Below are 25,956 nucleotides of genomic sequence, written 5' to 3' on the forward strand. Positions count from 1 at the left end.
TACTTCGTGCAGAGATGGATATGGCTGAGCTGTCTCCTTTTATTTCCAGCGTTTGGCATGTGCTGCAGCACGTTGCTAAAGATGTGTCTGGCTGGATGCAAAGCTGCCCGCTTCCCGCAGTCCCCGGGGGACTGCAGAGGTGAAAGGCTCTTGTCTTCTGCATGGCTTTGTAATTCATTTCTTCTCTGCTTGCTGCTCTTTGCCTCCCCCTTCCACTTCCCTTACAGTTTTTGGACTTTTTTTTTTTTCTGTATTTATTCAAAGCAGCCTGGGTAAACAGGGAGCAGGACTGTGGCAACTGGGGCCACTGGTCGCACTGGATTCCAGAGGCATTTTTAATGGGTCTCTAATAACTGGAACTGGTCTGTTCTGATGTAGAAAGTTTTCTTATTTGCTCTATCTGCAGTTTGGCACAGAGTTTTCCTTGGAAAGGCTCAGACTGCACATTTTGCTTCCCGACAGTCAGGCTGACAAGCTTTGCACCTCAGGTGGCTCCAGTTGCTGCAGCCCTGATTGGTGCCAGTTTGCCAGACCTGTCCCGCCAACGCTGTTTCGAGCTTGCGGCTGCCCCCAGTGCCACGTGCCCGAGTTGTGCCTATCACCTGCCCTGTGTCCCTCCTCCCGTGTGTGGGCAAGAGCCCGTACACAACAGCCAGGCAAGTCCCCTGTGTCTTCCTGTGCCCATGGGATGCTTGTGGAGAGGCTGATTTCGCGGTTAGTTGCTTCAAAACCTGGTTAGGAACAAGATGCATGGTTTGAGCTGTTGAACCAGGCACCTCAGAAACCTCCTGGATAACCCGAGCTGCTGCCAGGCTTTCCTGCTGTGGTTGCAGCATGAAATGGGGGGGCTCTTTGGCTGCCCTAGACCCGCTGCCCCCAGCGTCGCCCACCCTGTGGGGGCCTGGGGATCTGATGACACCTCCAGGAGCCTTGGGGGATGAGCTGGGACGTGCGATCCCCATATCCAGTCACAGCCCTGCTCCCAGCTGCAGGGCAATTCATCTGCTCGGGGCTGTACATCCCATTTCTCCTCCACTGAGGCAGGGGGTGTTCATGTTTCTGGAGCAGGTTTGGAAAAGATGCTCCGTAAAAAAATCCTCTGCTACTTGAACTGCCCTGAGTCTTGGCCTTGTCTTACATCTGGTGACTCTGTGTGCCTGGTAACGGCGTGCTGGCAACTTTGGAGAGCGTAGAGAGTAAGAGAGAGAGTTTCTCCACTGCTGTGAAATTGCCTTCAAGCTTTTTGGCTTGAAATGTTGCTTTCTGCCCCTTCAGTTGTCCTCACGCACCTGGAATGGCAGCCCCAGTGTACGTGATGGTCAGGATTGTGGCTGGAGAGGGCTGTCCTCAGTGGGGATACAGGACTGGGATGCCCAAGAGCCCTGGAGCTCTGCATCCAGGAGCCGTCCCTCCTCTGTAGGCACAGGCTGGCTGTGGCCACACCGGTTTCGGATGTCGGTGGTTAATTGAGAAGCCCTGGAGCTGACAGCTCCTGTGCCTGTGATGGAGAGCTCGTTAGCTAGCTGCAGTGAGAGTTTTAGATACGGTCTGACTTTAGCTCTTATGGTGGGTTAGAGGGGTCTCCCACCATCACAGTGGGGACCCCCAGCCAAGGTCTGGCTTGGAGTGTCAGGCTGCAAACCCACTGCCTTTGGTTGCTGAGTGTCTCCTGTGGGAAAGGAGATGGGCCATAGCATGTATGTGCTTGAAGATGCCCACCCACCCACCTCCCGGGAACAGGAGTGCCTCAGCACCGCAATGCAGCAAGCGGGCTTGAATTCAAGACCATCATCCCCTTATCTGGCTGTTGCAACAGATGGTGGTGATCTATAAACTTCGGTGGCGAAGGGAGGCTGAGGGGGAGCCTGTTCAGAGGCTGTTGCTCCTGAAGGATGTGAATGTTCTCCAGCTCTTGGTTGGGCTTTTCTTGCTCATTTCTCCTATGTGAAAATGTGGGAGTGGAGCATTTGAGCCTGGGCTTGATTTGACGTGAGCCATCTGAGTTATGTGGGCTAACTCGGAGCAGGGCAGGCTCCTTGTGAGCCCAGAGACGTGGCGGTGAGCCCAAGGTGGGAGCAAGAGAGCTGGTACCGATGGTACTGAACACAGGTAAGCAGGATGCCGCCCTGCTAAAACCGCTCCCTGCTCCTTCTGATGCTGAAACCCCTATGTGGTTTTGGCTCTGCCGCCTGGCAAAAGAGAGGATTGGATGTCAGCCGGGGGTGTGCAAGGTGGGTTCAGTGTCACGCTTTGCTTCGGGAGGGGACCTGTGTCAGCTCAGAGCAGGTGTGCTGTGGTGCGGGCAGCTCCCGTTGCAGGCCACGCTCTGTTCCTCCACTGCCTCGGAAGTGCCGACGCACATCGCAGACACAAACAAGCGAGTCAGTGTGTCAGCCTTGCTGCTATATTGATGTTTGCTTAATGAGAGTTGGCATCTGGAGCTGCTTATCCCTTGTCCTTGAATACAAAACAGCACTTGGGATGGGCCTTGGTGTTCAAAATCATGACCAGGCTGTACTGCAGCAAATCTGATGGGGAGAGGCTGTTCTTTGTTGTGGGATTCGAGACTTTAAACCCTGAGGAACCCATGCCACCTGAATGCATGCTGGTTAGGGGGCTGGCGTAAGAGCTATGCATTTCCACTGCAGAGAGGGCTGGGTTTGGGTTTCTTTCAGCCCTGTCTTGAGTCAGCGTGGAGGCCATGGTCCCACTGGCGAGGCAGATGCTCTGGAGAGCTGTCTGAGGTCATTGCAAGTAGCATCACTTGCAGCCCCCGGTGTTTGGGTAGGTGGGTGGAAATGGTGAGATCAGCATGGAGCGGGGACGGGGAGAGCTCTTAAGCCAATGTGAATTGGCCGCCTGCCTCCCAGGGAGATGCTCCCTGTGAGACGCGGCTTGAATGCAGGGGAGCAGATGGGTGAAGCAGGAAAAGGCTCTATCTGGTAGTTCCTGCCCTCTTCCAGCCAGCAGAACTATTCACCGGACAAATTCAGTGAGGGAGTTCTGTGGGATCCATTAAAGCTGTTGCAAAACCTGGTGAGAACCAGGACAGGAGATGTTCAGGCTGGGACAACCCTGAAGGCCCAGTTTGTGCCGCTGCATCCTCCCTGTGGGGGGTAGCACCGCAGATCATTTCCTGCTCTGCAACAAGGCCAGTCTGACATGTTTGTCTGCTCTGTGGTCCAGTGTTGACATCAGAGCTTGATTTCAACCTGCTGTGAATTGGCCAAGACTAACTGAAAATGTCTTGTGGCCAGCTCTTCTGAAAGCCACTTTGCCCATTCATGCTTGTCCTGCACCAGGACCTCCAGTCACCTTGATAAGCCTGTTACTTCTCAGCAGCCAGGCGCCACTTCGAGTGAGTGGGTTCCTCCTCCTGTAAGAGACACAGGGCTCACAGCAAAGCCGTGCAGCAAGGTCTGGAAGCGTCTGAGATGCCGTCTGACCTTCCCAAAGCAAGGAGAGTCATTTGAGCCACGTTTGTCCTTTGCCTTGGGAAAGTCACCCCAGAACTTGAGCAGCAGCTGGGCTTGTTCGTGATGCACTGGGGGGGTTCAGCTCTCTGCTGCTGCTGTGCACAGGGCTATACGCCTTGTTTAGCTGAGTGATGGGCTCCTGCCGAACACGTCTCTCCTCCCAGGGCTGGTGGGATGCCCAGCTCTTTGTGGGATGAGAAGAAGCAGAGCCCTCTGCCGCTCATCCCTGTCTGAACAGGGATACCCGAGTGTACAGGAAAACGTCGCTGCCACAAAGGTCTCTGCCCTCAGCCCGAGTGTGGGGGCTGGTGCACAAATTGGGAGGGGATGTTGCTTCATTTGAGAGAAAACTAGAGAGGGTTACCTCTCGGGGAGCTGAAATCACTGCTGTTAAGGGCTTTCACAGTCTGAGGCAGCCAGCCCAAGGGCTTCAGTGGTGATAACAGCTGGAATAGCACTGGGGGAGCAGAGAGTGTGCAACAGCGCAGAGAGTAAGGGGAAAAAATGCTGCTGAAATGAAAGTGTGTGTGACCTGATTCCTCTGCTCCATTTTTCTACCCTGTGTGTGTTTTCATGAGGCACTGTTCGTGTGCAACTCCACATACAGTACTTGAAGCAAGTCTGAACCTGAGGTTTCACTTTCTCCCAGTGCTTACGCGTGTGCTTTCCCCTCCACAGCCATCAAGGTGAGCTGCGTTGGATCCTGCGGGGTGTCTAACAAGATCAATGACACAGCATGGACCGTGGAGGAGCAGTACTTCAACAGCACGCTGTCGCTGGCAGACAAAGGTAAGGTCCGCAAGGACGTGGTGGAGACCTGTGGCTGTGCTGTTTCTTACTGGGAGAGAGATGGGTGATTCTGAGATGGTCGACAGAAGTGTATCCCCAGGACTTCAGCATCTTCTCGATGTGAAATACCCCTTCACAGGCTGCCTTGGCCTGTGCACGGAGGATGGGAGCCAATATTAGAGACTAGAAGAGCTTAGAAGGAGCTGTGCAGAGAGGCGTCCTGAATAGCTGCAGAACTTGGCAGCCACACTGCAAACAGTGCTTGCACATCCTCTGGCCCTGATCGACCTCAAACGGGGCTGCCAGCAGCGACTTCTCTGCTGCTTCAGGACCCTGTGGGTTCACCCTCTTCTGCTTCCTATGTGCGTGTCTATGGCGGTCACAAAACACTGATCAAAGCTGGTCAATTGAAGCCAGTTGCAGGCCAGGAGTAGTTTGCACTGAAAGGGTTGCGGAGGTGTCACTTGTCCTGCTAGAGGAACAGCCTAGAGGGTTACCAGCATGCACCCCCAGCAAGCCAAGAGGCCCAGAGATAGCGACAGGGTTCTATTATCCTCTGGGGTAAAGTGACACCAGCAGCCTCTGGGGAATCTGGGCTCGAATGAATGCTGTCTTTCTGCTGTTAAATAGGTCAGCCGCACCACAAATAATTCATGCTGTGCCCTGGCTCCTGTTGAAATCAAGACGTGCCAGTATTCACCTGCAGAAGGCAGTGGCTGTAGCGGTAACTAATGTGGCAAAAGCCCAGGCTGGCAGGAGCGCAGCTCTCTGGTGCTGTTTTATCTAATAACAGGAAATGGGTAAAACTGAAGTGGCAGTTTCTGCTAGCTCAGCCATTTTTCTAGCAGAGCTTTCAGCATTGAGGGCAGACTGACCTCATCCTCGCAGCAACTGGAGAGAGCGTTGCTTGCTCTCAGGTCCCGGAGAAGGGAGGCAGCTGGCTGGCTCGCCCCTTGGCTTGGCTTATAGCCCAGGGGCTGCAGTTGGAGGTAAACTGCCTGGGCGGGCAATGAGAAATGTTCCTGCCCGCTTTTGGATGTGGCGCTGAGCATGGCCAGAGAGCCCAGCTGTGAATATCGCGGTAGCTAAATCCCAGAGGCTTTATAAGGTGCTGCATTTATTGAGCTTAGGTGAGTTGGGAGCTGGAGGCTGCGAGTATTTGTGGACTTCTGCAGAGGTTTAAACCTGGAACTGCACTGAGAAATGCACCTTCCAACTTTTGTTTCTCATATTTAACGTTTCAAGGGAGAGCTGTGATATTGTGGTCCGTTCTGTCCTGGTAGAGCTGAGCAGGGGGCAAAAGCCAGCCAGGAGGGAGGAGTGGGAAGAGGTGGGTGTGCTGTTTGTTGGTTTTGCAGCCCCTGGGAGATTTTGATAGCCACTTCGGCAGCTCGCTCTTGTGAGGTTGCCCTTGGGAGCCATCCCCTTGACAGCTGGACCAGTGTGCACTGGGAAGGCTGGAAGGAAAATGCGTTGATGGCTACATGCTATCATGGCTCTGTAGTGTCCCCTTGTGAAGGCCTGAATTCCAAAGATGGCCAAAATTTGGTATTCCCAGCTCGTAAACTGTTCATGGAAAGCCTTAGTTTTTTGGCTCTTAATTTTCTGGGACCCAGAGGTTTGTGTATTGCCCGGTGCAGTGCTGCTATCTGTCAAGCCACTGGTATTGCAAACTGCCAGCCTGAGATTTGAGTGGGTGCCCAGGGCTGGGGCATCAGGGCCGGGCTGCTGGCTCTGCACTGGAGCCGGTCACGCAGCTGGCAGCTGCCCAGCAGCGCGCCTGGGGTGTGGTTGGGACAAAACGGGCCAGCTGAAGTCTTCCAGAGCCACCGCAGCTCCAGGCAAGCGTGGCAAGAAATCATAGTGCGTGAGTTACCAGAGATGTAATGAATTGAAGGGAAAATCTGTCCCTGTAGAGTCCTGTGCTTGAAAACTGAGGTGTGCTGTAGCGTCGGTACTGTCCTGTCTTCCGAAGCTACAGTGCCGTTACTGGGAGAAACCTGGTGTGAACTACCAGCAATCAGCCTGGAGCAGCGTGCCAGGTGCTTACAGTCGCTGACTTGCGCTCTTCTGCCTTTTGTGTCACAGTGGACAAAACCACTGGGAGCTCTCAGCCTCTGGCTCCCAGCTGCCAGGAAGCAGATACGGAGAGGGCGGGCAGTCCCTGCGCATGGGACCGCAGCCAAGGGCAGCGCTTGTGGGGCATTTGCTTTTTGTGTGACTGGTACAAGCTCAGGAGTTACGTCCTGGACTCGCCATGGTTGTCCCATGCCCTTTTTCCCATGCCCCAAGGAGGCAGGGGAGCGAGCGATGGGACGTCGGTGGGAGAGGGCAGTGTCAACACTGCCTTTGGACCAGAGTCCTCCACCAGAGACAGCTTTGAAAGTGTCCAGTGCAATTGCTGTGGCTGGCCTGTGCGGATATGGAAACAAAAGCCCTGGGGCTGGCAGCGCTCCATCCTGCAGCGCGGGGAAGCGAGATAACTGTCTGCTGTCGCAGCCCTCGCCGTGACATTGATGCATGTCCTGGCCGGCGGAGCAGCGGGGAATCTCCGTGACTCTGCCTCTGCGCGTGCCTGTCTCTGCCTGTCTGTCTGCCTGCCTTGCCGCGTCCTGGCATGGCACAGCCCTGCAGCGCGGCAGCGGCTGGGGTTTGCCAGGGGGGTCCTGCAATAGCCTTGTGGACAGGAGCAGCAGGGCAGGGCCTCGGCGCTGACTCAGCCACAGCGTTTTTAGGCTCCCCAGGAATAGCTCTCAGCTGCCTCGGCCTTTTCTGAACAGAGCGTGAAGGAGCTTCAAACGGACGGACTGTCCCTGGGTGCCTGCTCGGCTCAAAGCAGAGCTGTCCCTTTCCCTGTGACTCCGGCTGAGAGCATTTGGCAGGGATGGGCTGCTCCGGTGTCTGTCAGCGGAGTGGTTTGGGATGCAGCTGCCTCTGGGGAAGCACACCCGGTGCTCCCCAGGGTGCCTCCATGCTGGTCTGGCACCCAGCTAGGTGGGGAAACTGAGGCAGGGTTGGTGCAGCTGGGCCATGCTCTCTGGTGGGTGGCGGCAGGAGCCCAGAGTGCGGGTGAGTTAAGGGAGTTGGAAGCATTCCTGAGCAAGGACACCCAAAGGAGCAAGGAGCCAGCCTGGCCACCGGCTCGCGACTGCTTCCCCAGCCAGCATCGGACAGCGAGCACCACGAGCAGAGGTTACTGCGGCTGCAGACAAATACTGCGGTCGTGTACGGGATGGTCCTGCCATGTGTGTTTAAAATAAAAAATAAAAAAAAGCCACAACACATGTAGACCCCCCTGGGGTGAGGGCTGGCTGTGCCTACTCTTCCTTCTCGTGCCCCGAAAAGCAAAGAGCAGGAGGGAGGGCAGGGACTGGGGGAGGCCTGCGGTTCAGGTGGGGGGCTGCCTTTCTGGGGTGCTGCAGGAGCATCTTACCCACGATGGGGGATGTCACCACCCGGCAGCGCAAATGGAAAACGAATGGAGGAAGGGCAGGAATTTGCTTCTTCCTCAGAGGACTCTTCTGTTCCTGCACTCCCTGCCTTACAGCAATGCTGTTACCGCTCCTTTTTGAACCTGTGCATTAAAAAATTAAAGCAAGTGGGAGCGGGGTGTCCCTGCTGGGGGGGACCTGGCAGCCAAGCTGTGCCCTGGGCAGAGGATGCTGGCACCATTCCCAGCGCTCTTGCAGAGGGCTCATCCAGCCCCACATCTCGACTTGGTTGTAGGGAGGACCACAGGTGTCCCCAAGGCCATCTCACCTGTCCCTGGTGAGCAGCTCGTGCTCCAGCGGTGCTGCAGCAGAGCTGGCACCTGGGGGGACAGCGTGGGGAGGCAGGCTCAGCCTGAAAAACAACCCGCCTCGCTCTCTGCCTTCCCACATCCTGAGCAGTAACTTTAAAAAACAACCAGCCGTGCTCTTTGAGGACACGTAGGGGGAAGGGGAGAGGAGGTTTGCAAAACTATCGAGGTTTGCGTTGCTCTTTAAGCATCTAAGAGCAACTACGCACTTCTCCACCCACACACCTCTGCACTGAAATAAGTGAGGGGGCAGCTCGTCCTCTGTAGCATCAGATGTCGCTTGTATTACACACTGATTATTTTAATATTTTTTTTAAGGGCATATGTTGTGTGAGAAAGCAGGCAGTCCCTGAAGTAACCTAAGTGCCTGCTCTGCAATGTGAGGCACTTACTGAAGGCACTGGCCTCATCCTTAATTTGCCTTCTCGCCCCTCTTGGAGCAGCACCCAGGGTGTGGAGGGCTCAGCTGTGCCTCTGGAGCATCCGCAGGTTGGTGACTGGTGTTTTTGCTGCAGAGGACCCTGCTGGCATCTGTTCTGGCACTGTACTTGTTCCTCCTCGAGCAGAGCAACATCCGTGCTCTGGGAAAGCCCCTCACTGGGGCTGAGCAGGGCCGAGCAGTGAGCTGGAGGCAGCGGGACCCGTGAGCGGCTGGGGGGATTGTGCAGGGTCTGAGCTGTAGCCTTGGCAATAACACACAGGGCAGCGGTTCAATGAACTCGGGCTCTTGACATAAGAGCTTCTGGAAAGCGCTGAGCGTACCAGCTGTTCCGGAGCCCCTCGCTGCCTCGCTGCTCTGTTTGCTGGAGGACGCAGCGCAGCGCCGGGGAGGTCCCTCAGCCCACGGGTGGGCTCTCAGGGGAGGCCTGTTATTTGCCTCCCGGAGGGAACGCCAAGGCAGGTTTTGCTTTTCCCGCTTGGCCTGGGTTTGACTTGGACGCTTGCTCCCTGGTGCTGTTTTTTTCTTGGGTCTTCTTTTTGTGAAGAAATGCAATAGGGGTGGGAAGAACCTTGTGTTGGGTTTCTCTAGGTGTCAGCGGTGCAGGAGATCAAGTACACCAGTCGCAGCGAGTACAAAATAGCACTGCTTGTACCCGCCACTCTCCTACAGAGAGATGCTTCTCTTGCTCCAATATAATGGAGTAATTCAGCTCTGCGGAGGCCGCCTGCTCCTCTCCCCCTCCCTGGCTGCAGCTCTGCCCTTATTCAGCCGCAGAGGAGCAGGTCCGTTGTGCGCCTGTACCCACACGGGGCTGTTTTCTTTGGATGCCCCTTATCTCTGAGTGCACGCACAGCTCTTGCCCTGTGGATGGGTTGTGCATGCAAAGAGAGACTTTTTTTTCCCCCCCCTCTTTAAATCCCACTTGTACCTGAGTTGAACCTGTGCAGGGAACTGGCTGTAATTTCCAGCTGACCTTACTTTTGGCAGCTTGTTAGCTAGCTGCAAGGCGCTGCAGGGAATTCCTGGCTGCTCCACACGCTTCCTTTGCCGGCAGATTTCTTGTACAAAGAGCTAAAAAGGGGCAGCTGTGCATCACCTCTTCCCTGGGCTGGCTCTCTGCTGGCCTGGAACAACACCTTTGCAGCCAACAGGCGGCACAGGGTGACGATCCTGCCTTGCAGCTGAATTTAAAAAGCGTGGTGACCTGACTGAGCAGGCATTGAGAGACTTTAGTTTCTTGTCCTGTGTTCAGGAACCGCTGTGCGGGCAGGAGGTAAGGAAGCAGCGGGTGATGCTCCTGGACAGCCCCTGGCCAGGTGAGAGCAGAAGGGTGCCCGCGGGCAGTGGTGAGCCATTAAGGACATGCCGGTGCCAGCCCCTGGCCACACTCTGCTGCTGGATTCAGGAGCAGTGACTGCAGGTTCAGGCCACGAAAACCACATGGAAGGAGCTGCAATTGCCTCAGGTCACAGCAGCTTCCTCAGCACTTCCCATTTTCTTGCCTTAATAGATCGCTGTTAATCCTCGGAGTTTTTTTCTGGCATTGCCATACCACCAGATCCTGCTAATTCATTGAAAATTTCACTGAAAAATGCTGACACAGATTTGTAAGCAGTGAAGCCTTTACGCTGGCTTCAGCGTTGAGCTTTCTGGTGTGTTTTCTTCCTCTCTCTATGCTTCCCGTGTTACAGAAGGGTTTGTCTCAGCAGCATGAACCGTATTGGAGGAGGTTGCTCCTGCTGTGTGTTTGCGTGCATGCAAATCCGGCGTCAGCGAGTTGCTGCTTTGAACGGGAGCTTGGAGCCTGCTGGACGCGGTGCTCCCTCACTGCCTTATGGCAGCTCTGCTTGGATGAAGTGCTGCTCGGTAGCCAGAGAGCTCTCGTTCGAGCAAAATTAAGCTGAGCTAAACGCTGAGTCTTTCCCCGGCAGGTCTGGCTGGCAGGTCACTCTGCTGCCTGTCGGCTGTTCCCGCTGAGGCACCGGTATCTGTTGCAGGGATAGCGAGAGCAAATGTGTGCGTTTACCCTCATTTGTTGCAGTTTGTAATCCCGTTTATTAGCTTAATCCACCAGAGACTGAATTGGAGTCCTCAACGCTAAAGCTGCAATGGCCTGGCATCGCCTGCAGTGTCCTGACACAGACAAAATTAATGCTTCCCATCTGACATCTCTGATGCAGCCTCCTGCGAGGCTCTCACCTTCTTGCTTATGTCTAATATTCTGTTTTCTGGGCTGCAAAGGTGGATGGGAGGGACGGGAGGGCAGGGTGCTGGCTGACAGGACTGCAGCGAGAGCGACGGTTGCTCCAGTAGCTGGGGAATGGGGAGCCTGTAGCACAGGGCAGAGGCAGAGCTGCCTGTTTCTCCACCCCAAAGTGCAAAACGCAAACCTGCTGCTTTCCTGCCCTCTGCCTGGAGCCCCTCGAGAGGAGAGTACCCGAGCTGTGCACCGGCAGCGCTGGTATCAAACTCAGCACCTTCAGGGGAGCTCGCCTTCCCCAGGGGAGCGGGAGGGCTGATTTTAGGCAGCAGGAAGACTGTTTTGCTACAAGCGATGGCAGGCGGACCAGCAGGCACCAGGTACCTTTCCGTACTACATGATTTGGCCAGCACAGTAACTGCATCACTCACTAAGTAGCCAGAGAGAAATTGCCATATGGCCCAGCCTGCTGTTCCTCTACTAGAAGAACCAAAAAAGTATGTGTGCTCCAAAGGCGCAGCTTGTTCCTGCTCTAGAGCAGCAGCATCTGTGAAGGCAGCAGGAGGGAGCAGAGCCGCTGCCGTCCGCTTGGTGGGTACTGGCCGGCAGAGCCGGGGGTCGGGGCAGGAGCCCCGTTGCAGCCGCTCCCCGGCTGCTTTGCCTGGGGTGCAGGGACACCTTCCAGGCTCCTAGTTGTGGTTGTGGAGCAAATAGCACCCTCTCCTTAGGGGATGGAGGGAGCAATACACAAACTGTTCATCTTTTTTGCCCTGGTCTAGCTGTGGATGAAGCCTGGCAAGGCAGAGGGGTGTGTTGTACTGCACGCTGCTGTTTCCTGGCCCTGCAGCCTGCTGCGTGCTCAGCCGTCTGGGCTGTCTCTCCCAGCGCAGCAGAGCGTGAGATTTTACAGGGGTGAGTAATAAGGCTCGGCTGAGTCTGTCGTGTTTGTGCATCAGTGACCAAGGCATCTCCCAACCCTCTTCTGGCTTCTCCTCCTCTGACACTGACCTGGAGGTCCTGGCTTTGTCTTGCGGAGAGACGGCCATTGACCACCTGTGGCTTCCAGCTCCCCAGGGACGGAGACGCTGGGGCTGGGGGAGCCACCCTGGGAGGAGGTGTTTGGCAGATGTCCCTGTGGTGGCACTGGTTTGAACGTGCAGCCCAGGCAGATCTGGCCCCGCCGGTACTGTAAGACTGACCTGTTTGCATGGGCTCTAACCGAGGAAGCTGCATAACAGCCCTGGGAAGCCCAGGCAGGATGCAGTAGGTAGGGCTTTATTCCTGCGTGGTTGGTTGTCTCCTCCTGAGCCCAGCCCTGCCCTGCTCTCCTGCCGGGGCAGAGGCTGCCAGAGGACCTTTCCCAGCCCTCGGCCGGCTGCCGGTTCACCCCGTGCTGGCAGGGCAGGGTGTGGGCAGCAGTTTCCCCTTGCTCTTGGAGGGATGACGGTGTTGAAGGGCTGGTGGCTTCTCTGGCTGCCAGCTCTGCCTGCGCAGGGGCCTGGCAGCACCAGCCAGGGGAGCTACACTGCTCGGAAAAGAGTCCAAAGCCTTTCAGCACCTGAGCTGTGGCAGTGTAAGCTTGACTTGGATCACTTGTTTAGCAGTGTAAATAAGGCCATGTGGTCATTTCACCTCCACACGGTCACCACGGTGTCATGTTCTCCCACGTGGTTGTGCCGTGGTGTGCTGGTTTGCAGTGAGCACAGGGAAACCTTCGTGGATCAGAGCAGAGCTGTCTGCGGGGAGAAAACGACGCATCCAGCAGCAGGGTGGGCTCAGGGGCATGGTCAGCTCGAGCTTTGCGTGGGAAACCCACTAATTCCTGTCCTTCCACCGCACATCAGCGTGGCCATAGATGCCCCGAGTGCTGTGGGACGGTGCTGCAGCACTCGGGTCTGGTGTGTTGTGTAGGGCTGGGCTCGGGGCTGCGCTCCCCGCTGCTGGTGATGCTTTGTGGGGTCTGATCTCCCAGGGGAGCCCCACCCAGGCCAGGCTGTCACCAGGTTACCTCCTGGGGATGCATCAGCCCTGTGGGTCAAGGCGTTTCCTTTCTGCACTTGATGGGTCCTCCCAGGCCTCCTCCACGTCCGCTGGTACAAGCGAACATCCCCCCGTCCCAGCGTGGTGGGGAGGGGAGCGGCTGAGCCGTGAACGGGAGAGTCCGTTTTCTTCCAGACAAATCTCTGCTGGATTCAGGGAAATCTCCAAGGTCACTCTCCGCTTTGCACTGCTTTTCCATGCTGTTAGCGTGTTGTTGCTGCTCCTGTTGTCTTGGGTTTTTTTTTGTTTTTGTTTTTTTTTTCCAGGCTCTCTGGGGCAGCAGCTCCTTTCCCTCCAGGAATTTTTAGGGAGGGTGTTTCCAGAGGCCGTGCGGGGGCAGCCAATCTCTGCTGGCTCGGCTCCTATCGGAGGAAAGGCTGCTGCAGGTACTGCTCCACAGCAGAACCTTGGTAATCCAGCTGCCTCTGCTGCCTAATGACTTTCTCAAGGTATTTTTAGCTGCACATAAACTTCAGGAAAAGCTTTTTTGCGGCTGAGCACAGTGTGCCCTTTGTTCAGGCTTCTGGGAATGGGGAGGTAACGGCTCAGCACGGCTGCGGTGGCTTGCGCAGCCCTTTCCCCTCACAGTGCGTTTGTAAGCTCAGGAGCATCGCGACGTGGGGCTGGCGGAGACCCGTCCGGCGATGCTGAACTCCTGCTGACCCGCTCTCACCACTGTGGCTTGCTTTAACAAAGCTCCTGGTTCAGGAGCAGCTCAGAAAGGAGCATCCAGAAAGCGTTGCTCCTCCTGGATGTCTGCATGTCAGAGGAAACCATCTCACCTCCACCTGCTACCAACAGCTGTCTCTGTTGCAAAGTCAACTTGCAGGTCAACATCGCATTAAATGTCCTGGATTTTTACTTGAAGCTCTCGGGGCTGGAGGGACAGGGGCAGCGAGTGGCTTCCCGTGGGCGTTGTGTCCCCTTGCTGCTTGGGTGCTGGAGTTGCACAGCGGATGTGGCAGGGCAGGCAGCACGGCTCTGTGTGCTGCGCACGATGCTGCGTCTCCTCTGCTGTGGTCTGGGGATTCTCCCCAGGGCACATGTGTGGCTAGCAGGGCACATGTTGCCCGGTCCTGCTGTCGCGGTGGCTGTGTGGGACAGGCGAGCACTGCGAGTGTCCCTCCCAGGGAGCTGAGGTGGCTTTTGCTGCCATTTTCCGTGCGAGAGGTAGCTGGGTGTTGGGGCAAAGTCAGCCTGTGCCCTGCCCACGCTCACGGGGTGGCTGGGACAAGGGAAATTGCAGATTTTCCCCATTGTAGCGAGACTAGTCAGCATTTGGAAATGGAAGCTCAGCCTTTAAGAGCAGAGTTGATGTCTGAAGTGTTTAAAAGTAGTTGCCACCTCTGTTCTCAGTATAAGGGGGGGACTTTGCTTGGAACTTGCCAACTTTCCACCTGCCAAAGGCATGAGACTGGTGACAAAAGCCCGAAATGGCTTTGTAATCCAAGGCATGTTGGATTCAGTGTCCTTGCTGGAGGAGCTCCTGCCAGGAGGGGCAAGCATCTAAATATCTGCCTCCCCTTCCCGCAGTGGGAGGCAGGTAGGACCCAGACTTGCTTGCAGTCTCTGCTGCCTTGTCGCTCTGCCAGACATGCGGGATTGTGCCCATGCTTTCATGGGAGTCTCCTGTCTTGGTCAGGTTCGTCTGTTTTTCTTCATCTATTTTTATTAACCCTTGTCTCCGAATTAGCTCTTGGCAATTAACTCCCACATCCCTTCCACTTTGCTCATCAGTGGGATCATCAAAATGCCAGCTTGAGGGTGCCTGCAGCCGGGGTTGGGGGTCCCCAGCTGGTCGTGGGGCTCAGGGTGCTGCCGCCCCTCCTAGCCTCTGCACCAGCAACCTGCTCAAACAGCCTCTGTGCTTGCAAGAAGAGCAAGAAACGCAGACGTTCAGCTGGATTTTTGGGCTCTGCGAGCAGCCGGCTGTTTGTTAGCCGTGCTAGTAAATGAAGCTGCATGCGGTGGTGTCTGCGCCTGTGGGTAGGACATGGGTGTTTGGTCCGGCCTGCTGGAGAATTCCCTGCATGTGGAGGATCCCAGGGCTGGCATGAAGATGCTTCTCTCTCTTTGGGGGAAGGAGACTGTGGGCTGGAAGGAGCAGGTCTGAAAACAAAAGCTATTGCTGATTGCCTGCAGAATCTCTCTGCTTAATGGAATGGAGAACAGAGCTCAGTGCGTTTCCCTGGCTCCCTGCTCAGCGCAGGGCTGACGTCTGAGCTCTTGTGGCCACGAGCCAAGCACTGCTGCGATGCCCTCGGCCCACGCGAGCTGCGACGGGGCACGACTTCAGTCTGCTGTGGCTGGTCTTGGAACTCATCACTGGCCGTGAGGAGCAGGAACAGCCTTTTCCAGCCCTTGTGGGCTGCTTGTCGCAGGCAGGAGCTGCGGGAGAGACTTGCAGGCTGCTCCCTGCCCCCGGTGGGGTGACAGCAAGTCTGAGAATGCAGTGAGCCAGCATGTTTCTGGGCTCTTGGGCTTCATCTGAGCTGTTGGGGTGGTCAGCCCTGACCTGTGGGCAGTTCTCATCTGGCGACTTACTTGGAGGCTAGGCTACCCAGTGGGAAACTGCATCAGTGCCACCAAGTCACGCAGTGGCTCCAGCAGCTGAGCCCCATCCTCTGTGAGTGATGCTGGCCACGCGTGTTGCTGGGAGAACGTATTGCCTCGCTCGGTGCTACCGTTGGGAGCAACCTTCAGGATCCTGGTTTTCTGCAGGGGGTTAGAAACTGTGAACATGAAGTGCTTGCAGGGTCGCTTCCAGCCCGGCTTTCTGTTAGCGTGTGTGAGCTGGGCAGGAGCTTGACTGAAATGACTTGTTGGATCATGCCGCCTGTAAGGTAGGAGAGGGACTTTCGCTATGTGAAATCTGTGGGCTCTTCTTAAGGGTCCTGGAAAGGCTGTGAAGTTTCATGCTTCTAGCAGGAGACTTGAAATCCTTGCCTGCGTGCTCCTCTGGGGCTCTGCAGGTCAGACAGCTGGAAAGTCTCCAGGTCTGGGTGGAAACTCAGTGGCCAATCCCCTTTGGGACTCTCCACCTGCCGTTCTTCTGCATTGTGTCCCTTTCAGGTGGAGCACGTCCCCTTACTGCAATGCAGAAGCTGCACAGGAGAGTTGATGTATTCCAGTTTATCGATTCGCTTTCTAAAAGTAAGGATAATGGGTATAAGGTCAACGTTGAATGGTGCCTGATAAAAGGCAGAAACCCTCGGAGCAGCAAACAGCCACTGGGTTAGTTGATTCATTCATATCAGCCAGGCTTTACCCTGTAACCAACAAGCAAAGGCACCTGCTACATCTCAAACTGCTGCCTTTACCCGAGCCAGGCTTCCCAAGAAGGGAACAGGAGAAGCTGCCCCACACGGCGGTGCCTGTCCCAGCTCTGCGAGGCATCAGCCTGGCAGCGAAGGCGGTGACTGGCTTTGTGCCTCCACCTGGTGACAAGACCGAGTGTTGCATTTTAGCCTACATAATTGGGTTTTATTTGGGGGACGGGGAGGGAAATCACTGAGGAGGTGTTCTGGGTGGGGTAATGGCAACGAGCAAATCTTGCTCCTCTCTGTAAGGGCGAAGTGCATAAATGGGCATCTCTTAGGTTTCTCCTGACTTGCCTTTGCAGCGCTACGTGCTGGGTCACTTGCCGTATTATCTGTTCTCCCTGCCTTTGTGCTCAGGTGGGATGCAGCCACCTGGCATGTCCTTAGGTCCCCATGGGGTGGCTGTGCGAGCCGGCGGGCAGAGGTGCAGCTTTTCAGGGCCTGAAGGCTGTACCGAGCCAAACGCCGCCTCCCCTGCCTCCTTACCTGGGTTGCAGTGTCAGTGGGGGGGGATTTACCCTTCTCTCTTTCCCACCTCCCCGACACATAATCCGCTTAATCCCCTGACGACAGGACTCTATTACTGTCAGCTTGCGGAGCCAATGTGGCTGTCGGGCAAGCTGCCTCCTCCGTCTTGCATCAACAGAAGAGTTGGCCACATCTAGAGTCTTGGCACCTCCAGCAATGGTCCTACAAAGCAGCATAAACCCGGCTTGAGGAGACCCAGGTCTCCTCTTAGCACTGCCCCCTTGAAAACAAAACCTCTCATGTTTACGCTTATTTAACAAACGTGGATAAACCTCAGTGCTTTTCTTACTGAAGGCAACTTTGGGAGCTGCCTCATGTTACTGCGGGTCCAGTTCAGCCACCGTGGCTATCCTGGGAGGGAATTGGGAGCCTAGATGGGAGGGTGGGAGGGTGGGTAGTGTCAGCAAGTCCGAGTCTGTAGCTGTTGTTTTAGCTCCGTGCTGAGCCTTGGCCCTGGTCTGTGCCCTCAAGGTCGCCGTTGCAGAGCGGGCTGCAGCTGAAGAAAACCAGTGTTGAGGTTTTAACATTGTGGAAATCTCCTAGGCTCCTGTTGTCTAGTCAGCTGGGCTGAGGTATTGCAGGTCCCTTCTCAGGACTGGGTGTGGGTTTAGGCCTGGGAGATGGACCTCTAGTTCCAGCTCCTGAACTCTGTGCAATCTGCATGGGGCTTGGTGTGCGACCAAGGCAATAGCGGCTTGATGCCCACCACACCTCCTTACTGCCCTCAGCTGGTGCCTCTGCTTTCTTACCTTCCACCTGACTGGCCGCAGCCTACTTGAGGAGAGGTGAACACACAGCATCCCTTTTCCATGGCCTGTGTTGGTAGTTTGGGGCAAACCACTTGCTGTGGTACTGGGATCCCTTAAATCCAGCCCCAAACCACCTTATTTCTGGAGTATCTTACTGCAGAACTTGTCATTGGGAATGGAGATGTCCCCTGTCCCGAGGTGAGGTGGGTGGCAGCAGATGCTTACATTGACTCAAGTGCTGCTTGTTGGATGTGGAGGATGAGCATGGAGTTGTCCAGTGGGCTGAAGGCAGCTGAAGTTGTGTGTTGTTCCCCAGGTGGTGGCCTCTCTCCAGAAGATCGTGCTCCAAAAACCCTGTTCCAAGGCGATGGCCTGTCCCACTTACCTGTTACTCTTGTTTCCCGCAGGGGTCCTGACAGCTGGAGAGCACAACTTTCCCTTCCAGTTCCTGCTGCCAGGTACGATGCAGATAAACAGCCAAAGGCACCTCCATGTAAGCCTGGGCTTTTGCGGCCTCTTGAGCTGTGCTGAGTGGGACTCGGGCTGGATGGCAGAGGCAGGCTGGCAGCTTGGCCCGGAGACGCTAGAGGGAGCGTAAGGTCATCCACAGACAGCAGAGGAGCTTAGAAAAGCGAGTACCTTCTGCGTTGGTGCAAAGCCAGGTCTGAGCTGTCACTGACGCCTCTCCAAGTGTGACCTTGCGAGCTCTCTGGGTGTGCGCAGGAGGCCTGTTCCGTGGCCAACCGGCCGTCCTGCAGGCAGTGTGCTCGGAGAGAGGATCTCTGCTCTGGAACGTGTGGCTGCAGAGGATCCTTTCTGCAGGGAGGTTGCAGCAAGGTCTCCGAGTGACCTAAGTGTTCAGTCCCAGGTCTTCTTTGGGGGAATCCCCATGTGCTCTGTCTCTAAGGTACTTGCAGAACTCCTTGGGTGAAGAGGGAAGATGTTTATAGTAACTATCTATTTCCAGTTCAGGAACACTTGGCCTGACTCAGCCTTATGATCCTTTTCTTTTTCTCTCTTGATTCTAGCCTCTGCTCCTACATCATTTGAAGGCCCTTTTGGCAAGGTCCTCCATCAGGTAAAAGCTGTGATAGACACACCTCGCTTCTCCAAGGACTACAAGTGCAACAAGATCTTCTATGTTCTCTGCCCTCTCAACTTGAACGACATCCCCGACATTGAGGTGAGAACAAAGAGGAGCAGGGCTGGGAGGTTCCAAGGCTTCTGCACTTGCCCTTGTGTGCTGTCTGGAGAATAGCTGGGTGGTTGGACAACTCTCTGACTGTGCAAGAGCAGGACAGGGGCTCCTGATCTGTCCTGCCTTGACACCAGTCCCTGCTCCCAGCCATTTTTGACTCTTCCACACGTTGCTTTGGAAGATTTAGGTGAATTTTCAGCATGCAGAGAGAGGTGTTTGCCAATAGCACCTGGTGCTTGTAGAGACCTGGGTTTGGGGAACTTGCTTTAGAAGGAAGAGCAACTAATAGGACAGCAAAACTGGGGGGATGGAGAAGAGACCTGTTGTCTGGGGCAGTGCTGTATTGCTGGTTCATTGGGTCCTCTTTAGACCAGATGTTTCTGCTTGCTTGTTTTGAATTTCTGAGTGTTTTCCTGGAGGTTCTCTGACTCTCTTGAGCCAACATCTCTGTCTCTCTGCTGTCCTGCAGCAGCCCAACACTATGTCAATCACCAAGAAGTTCAACTACAAGCTTGTGAAAAGTGGCAACATTATCTTGACCGCCACCTCGGATCTGAAAGGGTACATCGTGGGGCAAGCAATCCAGCTCCGCACGGACATAGAGAACAAATCGGGCCGGGACACCGGGGCTGTGGTAGCCAGTCTGCTCCAGGTAAGCACCTGAAAGGGTGATTCTTCGGCTTGTGTTGGTAGATCCACCCCCCTGAGGCCTCTAGGAAACTGTGGCAGTTCTCACCACATTGTGCGTCTCCTGTGTGTAGCTGGGAGGTGGCAGCAAGGAGTCCAGACCTCTGGCTAACTCCAATTTCTCTCTGCCTTCCTGGGGAAAGAGCTGGTAGAGTTTGTCTTGCTTGTGCCAACTCAGTCTCTCATATAATGATGGGTATTTCTGCTCTATAATATGCACGTTAAGTTTTTGCTTGTGCTTATTTGATGAAGCTGTTGGGTGGTTTTGTCTCCTGACTTAATGTTTGTGGGAGACAGAGGGCCATTTGCAACCTTTCTGCTAGCTGTTATTTTCTCCTGTCTGTGCAGAAAGTGGCTTATAAATCCAAGCGCTGGATTTACGACCTGAGGACCATCGCGGAGGTGGAAGGTTCGGGAGTGAAAGCCTGGAAACATGCAGAATGGAAGGAGCAGATCCTTGTTCCGGCACTGCCTCAGTCCATTCTGCAGGGCTGTAGCCTCATACATATCGACTACTACATCCAAGTGAGTACCTCGATGCTCCTGGGGAGCTCCAGTGGGCTGTGCCGCAACTTCTGTGCTCCCTTCTGGGTTGAGCTCGATCGCTGAACTCCGTAGCTGTGTGGTGAGGGTGGCCCTCATATCAGGTGAACCTTCCCAGTGCAGTGTATAACGAAGAGGATGCCACTGTTTTTCCTTCTCTTCCAGGTTTCCCTCAAGTCGCCAGAGGTTTCGGTCACTCTCCCCATTTATATTGGTAACATTGCTGTGAACAGGGTGCCCGTGAGCCCCTCCCGGTCCATCCAGCACATACCATCTGCAGTGGTACCCAGTGCCCCCCCAGAGGAAGAGGAGGCTGCCAGCGGTTACCACCCGATGGACAATGTCTTGATCCCCACCAAAAGCCATTCCCAGCAGCAGCCGTTTAGCTACGCCCCAGGACTGAGCTTCCAGGAGATAAGGGTGGACTCGGAGCAGACGGGCTCCCCAAACCATCCCACGCTCTGCCTGTCGACGGGAGCCACTGTCCCTTACTACGCTGAGGGGAACGTGGTGCCGGTCCCCACGGCCAGCTCCCTCATTTTGCCTCCGGAGTACAGCACATGGGGCTACCCATACGGTGAGCAGCCTGAGATCTCCACGGACTGGCAGCATGGTAGTGAATGTCTCCTCCTACAAGAGTCTCTTTGCGGGCTGCAAACTGGGTGGCAATATAGGGATGTCAGCATGCCAGGGGCTGATGTCAGAGGGGATCATGAGATCTCTCTGCCTGCTTTAGCCTCTGGAGGAGTCCCCTTTCCAGCTGTAAAAGCTGGCTGTCTGTTCCCACGTCTACGCCCGTGCCTGCCCTGGGCTTGTCGTGAGAGGATCTCCCTGTTCTTAAAGGAGCTTTCAGCCTCCCACTGATAGAAAAACTTCTTGGCTTGTGGTGAGGCTGGTGGGAGCAGAGCCAGGAAAATGATGTAACTGAAATCTTCTGTCTGACTTGGAGTGGGCCTGCAGCTGGTCTGGAGACACAAGCTGTGGGGGCGGGAGCTGAGAGACTGTCCAGAGTGGAAAAGCTTGGGGAAATCCCAGCACGTTGGATTCCTGGAGCCGTGCTCGTCCCAGACAGCTGGGGTGGCAGGGACCAGCGGTGTCTGTTGGCGCAGACAGACTGTTAGCACGGTCCTACCCAAATAAACCCATCTGTGGCACCGGGGTAACGAAGACACTCGATGTGTCACTTCGGCCCTGGCTTGGGGCACACGGAGCACGGGTCACCTGTGATCTGGGGGTGCTGGAGTACCTGAGGATGCTTGTGAAAGAAGGGGAGGAACAGAACAGGACTTTGAGGCGCTGATTTTAACCCCTAGGTTAGGTATTAGGTCCTGATACCCTTTAGGTATCAGGACAGGGATGGGACTGGCTGGCTCAAATTCTGCGTGTGCAGAAGGGGTACCACACGCAATCCCCATATATTTCAGTGGGGCAGGTTGTAGGGTCCTGTAGAGAGAGTCCCTGTGTGCATGCCACGTGGACGTGTTAGCAGCGTGCTTTACTTCACCGAGTTACATAGGCTGGGGTGAAGGGAACCTCCCAAACACCCACCGTAACCACTCTTATTCTTTCTTTCCCCCGCAGAGGCGCCTCCATCCTACGAGCAGAGCTGCAGCAGTGCCAACTCCAGCATCAGCAACGGCAACTAGCCTCCCCTGCTTGGAGCCCCGCTGGCGCTGCCCACCCCCAGGCGCCACGGCTCGCCTGCCTACTGCGAAGTCTGGTACAGCACAAGGCGTCTTTTTATCTCTCTGGCTGCTTGTCGGGGTAAATGGCACATCCCATCCTGGGCTTTTTAAGTCTCTTTCTAGGGAGGGGGGAAAAAAAAACAAAACGGGCAGCCAGAGCAGCCTGTGTGTGTGTGTAGGAGAGGTCTGGGAAACTGAACCAGCCATCTCCTGCTTCACCAAGTGCTGGGGAACTGGTTTTGCCCCAGGGATGCCCTCTGCAGCAGCCTGTGTTTAAAGTACTGTAGTCAACACTAACTGCTTTACTATCAAAGCACCTGCGATGCCTTATCTGAAATGCTCCTGACTTGGCATGTCTCCACTGTAGGCAAAGGCTGGGCTGTGTGGACTTTCTCTTCTCTTTTAGGGGCCGTGTGCTCTCCAGAAATGGTTTTGACAGCCCTTCCTCCTTGTCCTTGTAGGTCCTAAGGGTAGCTGAAACAGGAGGTTTCTTGGAGTAGGCAGGTTCGGAAGGTCAGGGACTCTTAAAAAGCCAAAAGCACAAGCCCTCGCTATACCTGTGTTGTGGGGTGAGTGACCGGCAGCCTCTGGCCCTCTCGCAGGGAGCTGCACCGCTGCCTGCCTGTGGAGAGAGGAGAGCGGGCTCTGGCAGCGGGGAGCTCGCTGGGGCACTGGCTCATAACCCAGGAGGCCCTGGTGAGCTGTGAGGGAGAGCCCGGTGCTCCCAGGGGTGCCCAGCAGCAGCTTCTGGCCTTTTTCAGCAAGAGCGACTTCTCTCTGAAAAGCCCCGTAGGAGACAGTCAATCCATCCTTGCTCGCTGCCGGACTGCGGCGCCCGGGATGAACAGCACTCACCGGTCTGCAAGCGGGGGGACCACGTGCCCCCTGTCCCATCTCCCACCCCTGCAGGGTGCTCCCTCCATCCCAGCTGCGGCTGCCTTCGGCAGGCCAGAATTACATGACAATCAAGTTACAAAAGTCTGTCCGATGCTACCTCTGAGTCTGCCCAAGGACCCTGTCCGTGGAAGCCCTTCCCTGTGGGACGACCCTCCCTCCAGGCTCGGCCGGGCGTCTCCACGCCGCCCAGGCAGTGCGCGAGGTGCTTGGCCTGGGACTGCTCTCTCCGGTACTGGTTTACCGCTCGTGTCCTGAGCTGCCCCTCGAGCCACAGCAGGATGCGAAAATGGGTGAGCAGGAACACAAAGTGCTCCGCTTCATTTGCAGCCTCCGCTGGACCTGGCAGGTCGGGGGAAGAAGCTGTTAGATGTAAAACATTTTTCTTTTGCGCTTCCCCCCGCCCCCCGACCCCCTCTCCTTGTTTAGCTTTTTTAGTATCGACTGCCCAAGCTGAGGAAACCACAAACCAGATACTTTAGAGCCGCGGGCATCCAGCCACGGCTGAAACTGTGGAGTGGAGACCTTTGGCACCTCTGAGAGTTGGTCTCCACGCTGCCTCTCGCTGGGCGGGCGATAGCAACCAAACCTGTTAGGAGCACGACAGCCCCTGCCTCCTCACCTCGGCCCGCCTCTGCACACCCCCGGCAGGCAGCTGGGGACAAGCCCTGCTTTGCACTCTTTCTTTGCAAATGCTTTTTATTTTCTTTTGTATTATTTCTTTTTTTTTTTTTAAGTGTTGAACTGCTTTAAAGATAGCGTAGAGAAGGTGCCGTTCTGAGCAGTGCTGGCACAACATGCACCAATGTTGATAGAATGATTGTCATTGTCCCTGAATATATATATATATATATGAGATGAAGTTCTGTTTTTAATGATTGAATTCATAAATACAAATTTTAATGCTGTATTTAATAAATTATTCTAAGAGAAATGCTGTGCTTTTTCATCCATTTCTGATGTTTATCCATGTGCCTGTTCATGCCAAGTCCAGGAATGCACCTTGCCAATTTCTTGCCAAATGAAGCAAGTTTTTTTGCTCTCCCCGGGAAGGATGGGGACCTCGGGGAGAAGACGCACGGTGCAGCCTGACCGTGGAGCTGGCTTCCTTGTTCCAGGTGGTTGGAGGGAGTTTGGCACCATGTGGGCTGGGCTCTGGAGAGAGCAGCCACTGCACTGCTGCTTCCCCTGGCCCTGTGTCCCCAAGCCGTGGCTTGTCCAGGTGGCCTGTGGGTCTCTGCTGTCTGACTGGAGAGGTGACCGGTGGGGAGGGAGGGGAGAGTGGAGGAGGATGGAGATGGAACAGCCAAGGTCTGGCTGGAAGGGCTGGAGACCATCATTTCACTAAGTTTTGGATAAAAATGGAAGAAGGCTCCTCCCTGCACCCACAGTTTGGCGTTACCATGGCTGAAGCATGTAGGTGTTGCCCAGATGTTGTCATTGCGAGTAGCCTGAGGTGTGTCTCAGACGTGGGGATCCTTCTTCGCCCTCTGCTCAAGTTACGCTTCTGCCCAGCTTTTATTATTTCGGACTCTCCCGTTTTCCTGGTGGCCTGTGCCTGCCACGGAAAGCATTCTTGATATGCAGGGAGTCAAAGGCAGGTGCTTTTTTGTTCTTAATGGTACGTCTCTTCCCCAGTGCTCTTCCTCATCCTCCCAATTAGTGAACCTGTTTTGCCTGGCTCAGCCCGTAGCTCCTCTGGCCTTCCTTGCTGTCGGCAGTACGTATCGCTCCTTTCACCCTCAACTCAAATCCCTTCCACGCCTCTGGAGAAATTCCTGTGAGCTGTCAGTGCTTCTGGACGTGCTGGGTTGGGCTCCTGACCCAGCTGGGGCCTGGGAGAGGCAGCTTGTGCCGCGACTGGGTTCCCAGTTCCCTGTTCACCATCCTTGAAGCCAAGCTGCTGGTGATGTGTCCAGGCCGTGTTCCTTGGCTGGAAAACTTGAATGTTGTTTGGTTACTGTGGCCAGAGCCACTGGGCTGCCCTTCTAGACCCCCAGACAGTGTCTGTCCTCCTCGCTTAACCTTTAGAGTTGGGGATGCACCATTCTTAGTGGGGACCATGGAGAGGAGAGGCCAGCTGTATCTCACACAGCTCCTGTGCTGTGCCCCACGTCTCTGCAGTGTTCCCGTGCACCCAAGCTTCCTCACCTGAATTATATTTGCTACAAACTGGTCCTTCAGCACCTCTCGCTGTACATGGAGTCCCCTTTGCAAAGCAAGGAGCAAGCGGGCATGCTCTGCCGGTGAGGAGTGTCCATCTCCAGTGTCCATCTCCGCAGGCTGCTGTGAAGGGAGAAGGAAGGATGAGAGCTGGACCTCATGGTGGTCCTTGTTCTTGTGGATTCTGGGGCTGGGCACGCACAGCTCCTGCAGGGAGAGGCCTCTCGGAGACCGTGGAGGCGGCTCTGGCCAGGGTGCAGCAGGTTGGCACCCTCCGGATGCCTCTGAGCAACCTCGCTGTTGTGCAAGCGGACAGGAACAACTGGCAAAGCGCTGTGGTTGCCAACGTCCCCCAGCGCTGCGGCAGGGAACCGAAGCCTGACACAAAGATCCTCCCTCATGTTTCAGGGACCGCTTTGAAACGGTCCGGGACTGCAGGATGGAGGAGTTAGTCCAGCTCTTCTTAAACCTACCCGCAGCTGTGGCCTCAGGGCGCAGTGACAGCAAGGCCCTCAGGGTAAATGAGTACTTTGGATGAGCACGATGGGGCTAAAACCCGTGTTTGGGTGTGAGCATGTTCCCCTCTGGAGAGGACGAGCGGACAAGTCCCCCTGTGCTCTGCCTCGCTGCTCCCTCTTCTCCCCAGCCTCTCCGGCTTCAACCTCTTGAAGTCCTGGGGAGCTCCTCCAGGCCCCGGGTCATCCCTCTCTCCTCTTTTCAGGACTCTGGAATAAAGAGGGAAAAAAAACTTTTTTTTTTTTTTTTTTTTCCAAACCCAGCTCTGGGTAAAAAAACTTCAGCGCGCAGGAATTCATTCCAATTCCTGGCTCAAATTTGCAAGCAATTGTTTTTTGGTTTTGTTTGAAATGGGGAGGGGAAGCGGTGGGGCGCGAGTGAAGCTTGTGAGCTAATTGTTTCCAAACTCAGCATTCAATGGAAAATACCAAAAATATCATCTGTCCTGGGGGGTTTTTTGTTGTTGTTTCTGTTGTGTGGGGTTTTTTTTCTGCTGCTTCTTTTTTGTCCTTCATGGCTTTGTTCTTGTCCTGCTCTCCACATGTGCCGCCTCCATATTTTTGGCTTTTTCAGTGTTGTTCGTGTCCTACCACGCTCCGCTTGGGCACCTGCCGTCCCGCTGCCTGCGGGAGATGGGGAACGGGGAGATGGGGGAGCGAAGGCTCTTCTCTTTGCCGGACAGTGATTCTTTTTTAGCTTTCCACTAAACTTTAAGTAGTTTTGTAAGTAAGTATTTCCTGCTAGGAAGTTTTCCTGTTGAGCCAGCACAAGAGAGAAGATAAAGGGTGTTCTGGGGTCTGTTTGGTTTTTGTGCTGTATTTTAAAGTATTTCCAACTATCTGCAACAGGAATGTCCCATCCCTCCTCCCCAGGAGGGACCGGTGGGGCAAAATTCTCAAAACTTGTGCCCTTTCTTGTACCAATACT

At 55.2% G+C, this 25,956-nt stretch overlaps 1 protein-coding gene across 3 annotated transcripts in view; it reads left to right on the top strand.

Annotated features, from left to right (window-relative positions):
* Positions 1-23,281, top strand: part of ARRDC1 (arrestin domain containing 1) — a 37,139-nt gene extending 13,858 nt beyond the window's left edge. The window contains exons 2-8 of one of the 3 annotated variants that reach the window (XM_074608846.1): positions 4,155-4,265; positions 17,751-17,801; positions 18,372-18,526; positions 19,011-19,193; positions 19,577-19,753; positions 19,937-20,348; positions 21,353-23,281. In XM_074608846.1, the coding sequence (XP_074464947.1) occupies positions 4,155-4,265; positions 17,751-17,801; positions 18,372-18,526; positions 19,011-19,193; positions 19,577-19,753; positions 19,937-20,348; positions 21,353-21,417 (1,154 nt within the window). In that variant the 3' untranslated portion in view covers positions 21,418-23,281. Of the gene's footprint in view, positions 1-4,154; positions 4,266-17,750; positions 17,802-18,371; positions 18,527-19,010; positions 19,194-19,576; positions 19,754-19,936; positions 20,385-21,352 lie in introns of all 3 variants that reach the window. The other 2 variants (XM_074608844.1, XM_074608845.1) reach the window with 2 other exon arrangements.
* The last annotated feature ends 2,675 nt before the right edge of the window (positions 23,282-25,956 follow it).

The sequence above is a fragment of the Larus michahellis genome, chromosome 15 (assembly GCF_964199755.1).
Source record: "Larus michahellis chromosome 15, bLarMic1.1, whole genome shotgun sequence".
In the NCBI taxonomy this organism is placed as follows: domain Eukaryota; kingdom Metazoa; phylum Chordata; class Aves; order Charadriiformes; family Laridae; genus Larus; species Larus michahellis.